Genomic DNA, 7,882 nt, shown 5'->3' with positions numbered 1-7,882 from the left:
AAATATAACAGATTTGAACAAATACGCACAAAAACATCAAAATTAGCACAGAAACAGTACTATATAACATTATAGTCACATTCTAGACAGTTTATCAGCTAAAAAATGTTAATTTTGGGGTAAGTTACACTTTAAATAAAGTTCAGCGTTCTGTGACCTGATCAAACCTTGAATGAGGTTTCTGCTGTGAAGTCTGTTGGAACTCTAGAGCTGCTAAACAGGCTGGGTTTTCTCACTCTTCATTCAATCCTCCTGCTTGTGGAGCTTGTTCAGCTTTTTTCTGTATCTATGCTGTATGATGTATTGCTACTGAAAGTCACAGCACACTACGTTGGATCTTTTTGTCTGGGTTTTTCCAAAATCTGCTTGGGCAAATAAAAAAAGGAGCAAATAAAAATCATGACATATTTGACTGTCAWGTTTCTAGAACCCACATCAGATTTATGAACGTTTGGTTTCTTTGTTGTGAATTTTAAAAGCGAGCAGAAAAGTTATGTATACAGTGTGATATAAACAGAATAAAAAAAACCCGACCAGATTTCCATAGTGCACCAACCAGAGCATTTGAAGTGATTGTTTTCTCTTAAAGCAGGCCTTCTGKTTTGTATCAATGCAGCGCTGGTGCCTCTCAGCCATGGGAAGCACCTGTTTATCAGTAACCTGTGCTTTGTTTGAATCAGGGGTCTGTGTGTTTTAGTGTTGGTCTGATGTTTTCCTCAGTTGGAGGAGGCGGAGGAGAAGTGGGTTGTCAGGGTAACCAGAGGCCAATAAAGGTTATGAATGTTCCATTACAGTCAGGACTGCTGTAGAAGGTAAGACTGAACGATCTTTTCACTATAAACTGGAGAGGGAGCAACACAATCTACCGCACAACTTTGCATCATTCTTTTATCCTTCCACGATCTGAAAGCTAGCAGGCTCAAGTTTTCTTTTATTAAAACATGAGTCATTCAAGTTCTGTCTGTTTCCGTGCAGAAATGATCAAATATTTGACAGCACATTAGGACAACTAACCAAACAGACCATACCCAGCTAGGTTGCTAGAAACAAACCTAAACAGTTGACAAAACCTTCCTCCTCATGCATGTGTGTGTGTGATGACTGATAGGAGAGCGTTTAAATCAGACTTCTGCACTGTCGCACACTGAGACGTCACAGGGTCCCTGTTCTTTAATCATGCATTCGCCCTTTGTTTATATTAGCTGTCAACACAAAGCGGTGGAAAACATCCCCTGGGATACCGCACACAACGTGTGTACAAAAGGTGTGTGTGTTTACTCAAAGATCAGAAACATACTGTATTTTCAGGGACAAAGTGTAAACCGTGTGTGTGCAGAGTGTGTGCTCGAGGTCTGAGTTCATCATGCAAAGGGCCATGTGGCGTGTTCTCAGCCCGGTTTCCATGATGGACATCGCCAGGCTAGCAGCTGGCAGCTCATCTACATTGTTCCCTTTTGTCTGAGGATCTGGTCCAATCTGCTGCAGACGGCAGCTAACATGAACTTAATAGTAAATTTCACCGAGTTGATTATTAACGACACAGAAAAGACTCACACTGAGCCACAACTGCTGCTCCCACACCCTTTAAATACACTGCTACATAGTGCTGCAGTATATCTTCATTGTGTCTTTGTCTGACGCTGATAGGGAACTTCCTCTGCTTCCTGAGGTTAGGAAATACCAACTTTCTTTGTCATGCAACAGCAACATCAGTGGGAAGTCAGACACAATTTGCCCACTTTCTCAAAAATCCCCCCTTAATAACACGAACATCTTGTATTTAAACTTTTTGCATGTTTCCCCCTCTCAGCTGTTGGAGAACATCACACCCATGGACACCGCACGTCACTTATGGGCGCCACATGTTTGGTCAGGTAGGTGACGGAGTGTGTGTTTTGGTGTGGTCTCCTCTGCTGCTCATTATTATTTTCAGCCACTGTTTGGGGATCATACAGTGTGCTCACAGATTGTTTGCTCAAATGAATCATCTGTTTGAACTGCCGTACACAACTGGATTTGTCATTTAATGTGTGGAGTTTCTAGGTGTTGGAGAAAAATGGACACACATTTCTGTAAATGTGAGAAAAGAAAAAAGACAAAATGGAAATGGAGATTAAAATGTGTTCTGAATGTATGCCAATTTTATTTTGAGTGTGTTGCATATTTTTTAAGCACAGCATAGCTCTGACCTTTAAAGAAACATATCTACTTTTTGAAGGAAGAAAAAAAACCCCAAAGATGATTCATTTACTAYAAAGGAATTGTGAACAGTTTCAAATATCAGTCAGAWTTGGTACAAAACCYTCAGGCTTCTGCTAGAAAGCTGACGATGAAGAGAAACTTYGTCTTTCAGAACAACAACGACCTAAAGCATACATCCAAACCAACAAAAGGTGGACTTCACAAGACTGAAGCTTTGGAATGACCCAGCCAGAGTCCAGACCTGARTCCCATAGAAAATCTGTGTGATGATCCGAGGAGGGCTAGGAACAAGAGATATCCTCAAAATCTGACAGATTTGGAGCATTTTTGCAAAGAAAAGTGGGCAAATATTGTCAAATCAAGATGTGTGATGTTGGTTGATTCTCACCCAAAGAGACTGTGTTGTAATAAAGTCTAAAGAGAATCATTAGTTCAAGGGTGTGCACACTTATGTAACCACATTTTTTATTTTTTTTTTTTTACTTCCGCTCTGAAAAATATTTCTTTTTTTTTTTAAATCATACTATTTAGAGGTGTTGTACTGATGTTGGTTCAAGGGTCTGGCAGAACAGGTGCAGAATATTTGACACTTAGAATGCTCACAGGTGGATCTTATTTAAAGAGGACCTATTATGCAAAATTCACTTTTTAAATTCTTTTTTACTCATCTTTGGGTATGTACTTCTTTAAAAAAACAGTCCTAGGACCAAAAAAATGCACCCAGGGGCATATTTACTGTAAGTAAATGTATTTTTAATGTGTATTAACGACAAGTTTTATACTTCCGTCATTTTGTGATGTCACAAGCTGTACGACAACCCACCAGAACCTGCGTTCAGCCCCTCACCTAGCAACCCCCGGGTGAGGCTCCACCTCCTCAGTATAAAGAGCCATCACGGTGTTGTTGTGCAATGCTCAACTCATTTCAAGTAAGCCTCCGATAGGGCAATGGATAGAGTGTTGGACCAGAGAGCGGGAGACCAGGGTTGGAGACCAGCACGGACACAATTTAATTATTTATTTATTTTTCGTTCGTTATGAACACGTTTTCTCATGTACCTCTTTTGTTTAGCTTATTAAAGCCTTGTTAAAGCCTATTTGTTCCAGTTTCTGAGGTATTTTGACCGCTGCTGCTCCCTGCTCTGCTAACAGCATGCAGAGTAAGCGAAGAGCAGAGGAGGGAGAGGGAAAAAAAAGCTGCGACCGACTCTGCCTCTGGGTCTCATATGGTTGTACAACGGAGCTTCTGCTATTATTAGCCATGCTAACGTAAACGCTGGCTTTGGAGGGCGGCGTTAATGTCAACAGATTTTTGGAGGGCGTTACCAACAGAGCTCATTAACAAAAACAGCTCTTCTGTCCTGAAGTCAGAGCAGGCAGAATTAGAAAATGAGAAATTTTATTATCTGAGAATTATTTTGTGCATTAAATTGAATGAACATGGTCTGGATAGCCTACAGACATACCATAAAAATTTCTAGGACCCATTATTGGTCTCCTTTAAAAAATTATGTTGCTCCTGAAAGGAATGGTTCAGGCCTCAGAACAAGGAAACAGGAGGTGTATGTACACACACACACACACACACACACACACACACACACACGCACACACGCACACACACACACCTCTGATTAGTTTTAGATTTTCTGGAGTTATTGAAAATAAGTTCTTAAAACCGTTTCTATCCATTATTCTGGTTTCTTTTGTGTGGATTCATTACTTATGAATGAGAGAGAGGTGAATACTTTTACAACCCACTGTATTTAAATATCACAGTTCAGTTTGTGTTCATTTTTTACAACTGGAACAAAAGCTCAGATACTAAAAGACACATTTCAAGCAGTCTGAACAGGAGGCAAAAAAACCTGAACACACAATCTTTTAATTTAAATATATTTAACCATTATTTGTTAATAAACAAGAAACTTTACAGCTGCTATAAAAACATGCAAAATTTATAGAATTGTCTGTGGTTAGTCTGATCTTGTATTGAGGGACAATTTATTTGAATCAAAACCTAMTGGATGCAAGTCTTGGCAAAGTTGATATGCAAAGACTACAAATAAAGAGTTTAGAAAAGTATGTTAAGCTTCTCTATATTCAGTAGATAAGAATGTGAAAGAGAGAGCTGTTAGAAAACTCATCTGTTTTCAGTGACATCAATCTAAAACATAAAAAAGCACTCAGTACTTAAGAAAATTTCTTGAAGCAGACCTTAAATTAGGCTTTTTGAAATCAACTAAAACTAAACAAACCAGAAAAGTGAAGTCTAGCCCTAATCAGCACCATCCATCTCMTTTAAGGAGTGTGTGAAGTTTTTGTAAAGGCCAGGTGAGAGAAGGATGTAAGAACGTGTCTGAAAACACGAGGAAGTCGTGCTTTTTGCACTTGCACAACTTCCAAAAATAACTTGCTCAATGTCCAAACCCACAGAGACGAACATTCACTAAGAGTCTTATACAAAGTGTTTTTGTACTGAAGGAGAAATACAAGTAAATGTAATAAAGGTTTTGATTTGGTGAGGAAACCCACCATTTTAATTTTMTGCTTAATTACTAACACCACTGCAGAGATCCGGCATCAAAACCGGGAACCAACTTAATCAACTCACCCAAATCTGCAACTTGATCCTCTTGTCGTTGCGGAAGACAGTTTTGACCTTAAAGTCGATGCCCACGGTGCTGACGAAGGCAGAGTTGAAGGAGTCGTCAGCGTAGCGGAACAGAAACGAGGTTTTGCCCACACTGCTGTTGCCGATGATCAGCAGCTTGAACATGTAGTCGAAGTTCTGGTCGGCCGCATCCTTCTGCGAGGGCTGCTGCTGGAGCCGTGACTCGTTTGAGGCCATCTGGAGAGCAGGAACCAAAAAATTATCCATAAAAATTACGATAACATGTAGAAACACTTTACCAAAAACATCTTCTACCACACTGTGACAGCAGAAACCCATTAAGAACAGCTGAGCTATTGTTTGATCTGATATTAACGTGACAAATTATTATCTCAGGTCACAGTTATTCACAGAGACCATCTGGCTCGGTACCAGTCATCCTGTAACCTAGCAGAGAGCTAAGGCCCCCTTCACACTGGATGATGACCTTGTGGTGTGTGGTCTTCTTAGAGTCCTTCACAAGCTGTTGAGAATTAAAATTTCTAAATAGAACGGAAACACCAACTTGGTGTGCACTATGATTATAGCAGCACCGTGACTGGTTTCACACTGAAGACATTGTGAATTAGTGGTGATCCCGTCACGTTCTAAAAGTTGAAATAGTTTTSAAGAGCATGGTGGAGTCATGAAACAGTGTGAAGGGGACCTAAATGTGGAAAACGTCGCCTTCCCATTTCCAATTTTTTAAAAATTCTTTCCCACTCTCCTTTAGGAATTAAAAGACAATTTTCTTTTTCTTTAACAAAGTCGTCTAGCGAACTGATGCTAAGATATTAGGGTAGCTCTCAAGAGTCCCTCGGTACTCCACTAAACTGACTCACAGTCTTTATACTACAACAGAAGGGCAATCACCTTCAGGATCCYCTCATATCTTAAAAGTAATGCCGTAACCACAGTCTGCATGTTATCTGGACAAATTGACAAAGGGACAAATGCAGATGAGAATAATTTACAGACTGCTCAATGCAGAGCACAGAGACCAAACTTTAGTAAAACAACAACAAATGAATCAGGCTACAATACTTAGAATATACAAGCAAGAAATCCAAAGTTTCACACAAAAATTGTGTACTTGCACTCATCAACATACAATAGATCTGTGGTTCTTCATGTTGGGGTTGAAACTACACTGTGAGTCACCAAATATGAAATGTAAGGATTGGAGACATGTTTKCGCTGCCATTATCCCACAACAATAAATCTAAAGAAACCAGCAGATTGTGTTGAATCTTCACTTCACCGTCTCCCATCCTGAGCAGCACAAGCAGCAATGTTACAGTTCAACCTGTGAAAATTTAAATGGAGTTAATAATCTCCTCTGCTATTGTTTTGTGGGTCAAAAAGCTAAAAAAAAATTTGGGAATTTCTGCAAAAAACATGTAAATGTTTAAACTCAGCTTAGTTTATTTAAAATAAGGCAGTTTGCAACAAAAATTATCTTAGGACTGTGTACAGAAAAAGTAAAAGTGTCTGGTTCAAACCCAGTTATATTTCAGTGCAATTTATTCAACTCAGCAGTTTAATTTAACTTCAAATTWTAATTCAGTTCATACCTATTAACTTCAGCGTATTTGTAACAATAAAATCCCAATTTTGAAAAGGATCAAACTAAATCCTTTCTGAAGAGAATAATTTCCCTCGGGCTACAGATCTGTTACAGTGATGGACAGTAGATCATTTTAAAGTGATGACCAGGCTGGCTGAATCTTATCACTACATATGCAGGGAAAAAAAACATGAAAATTATTTTCCTGATGTTATGTTTATTGGCATTATTACAGGTGTGTTGAGTTGAAATGTTTAAATAAATCAATGATTAAAGCTCATAACTTTGTTTTAGAACACATGGAGATGGTTTCATTAGAATGAGGTAGCCCTGTGACGGACCTCACGGTTCACGGTGTACCCCGCTCCTCGCACAGCGACTGCTGGGCACCACTGACCCCCCCCATGACCCTAAAAGGAAGAAGTGGGTAAAAGTGGATTGCTGAATATAATAAGGTGTTTGCACTGCTGTTCTTGTACAATCGCCAGGAATAACAAATCAAACAGCAGGGCTTTTTAGTTTTAGCTGGTTAAYCTAAAACTTGGCACCAGCTTATAAAACTTTTAATCAGTATGGATCAGCAGAATTTGTGTCAAAAATTTTCTTACGTAAAACTGTTTTACGGTTAAGACATTTAATTTAGTGTTTTTAAGTTTAAACATTGTGACTTTAAATTAAAAAAGGAAGCTGTGCCATCTGTCCCTCTGCCTTATCAGGACCATAAATCTCTGTAATCTGTCCTGGAGGCAGGTATGACATTCCCAGCCAGTTAACCTTTTTTTTTTTTTATTGTCTGTCGTCCAAACAGTGGAAACTAACAAGCAGCTGCACAGCTCAGGGCGTTAAACGAGGAACAGACAGCTGGCCRTATGTCCTCTCAAGCGGGAGGCCGATCAATCGCTGCAGCTCTGCCTCCGTCTTGTGAGACCTGTCTCCGTGGAGACCAGAGTGAGGCTCAGCTGCACAGAAGATCATTAGCGGTCAGGGCATTCAGTTTGTTCGCCTTTCAAACACCCAAATGGAAGTCTTCAGAGCAGGACAGGAAAATCTGTCATCTTTCTGCCCTAAAGGCCATCAGAGATAAAACGTGGGAGGAGGAAGATCATTAATGAGAACTTAAAGGTGCATGACCATAACAGTTACCACACTGACCATATTATTTTCATAATAATTACCATACATGGCACAACAAGACTACTCCTTGTTTCTTASTTCAACACTAAAAAACTGGTTTAGTTTACCTCTATACACAATCATAAAGAATCATGAGTAGGGATGCAAGTTATCGATTAATGGATTAATCTAAAGTTGATTGATCTTATCGATCGACTAACCATTAATTGATAAGCAGCCATTTTCCTAAAAACCTGACATTTCTCTTGAATCAAGGGTCTCTCTATGACGTGAAGGGCTAATTTTTTATACTAAATTAAAAAGTACAGTATTATATTTTATAAAAT

At 39.2% G+C, this 7,882-nt stretch overlaps 1 protein-coding gene and 1 long non-coding RNA gene across 2 annotated transcripts in view; one reads left to right on the top strand and one right to left on the bottom strand.

The window, feature by feature from the left end:
- The window catches only part of rab3db (RAB3D, member RAS oncogene family, b), a gene marked incomplete at its 5' end in the record, with an annotated part of 11,461 nt that extends 6,408 nt beyond the window's left edge, over positions 1-5,053 (bottom strand). The window contains 1 exon segment of the mRNA XM_014008843.1: positions 4,817-5,053. Within this exon segment, the coding sequence (XP_013864297.1) occupies positions 4,817-5,053 (237 nt within the window).
- On the top strand, positions 1,652-2,894 carry LOC106517822 (uncharacterized). The gene is made up of 3 exons (XR_001310252.1): positions 1,652-1,669; positions 1,811-1,874; positions 2,354-2,894. It is a non-coding gene; the product is annotated as an uncharacterized LOC106517822 (long non-coding RNA).
- Positions 5,054-7,882: the final 2,829 nt, after the last annotated feature.

The sequence above is a fragment of the Austrofundulus limnaeus genome, unplaced genomic scaffold, assembly GCF_001266775.1.
Source record: "Austrofundulus limnaeus strain Quisiro unplaced genomic scaffold, Austrofundulus_limnaeus-1.0 Scaffold53, whole genome shotgun sequence".
Classification (NCBI taxonomy): Eukaryota; Metazoa; Chordata; class Actinopteri; order Cyprinodontiformes; family Rivulidae; genus Austrofundulus; species Austrofundulus limnaeus.
Note: the sequence above shows the minus strand (reverse complement) of the source record. Positions and strands in the feature narration are given on the sequence as shown.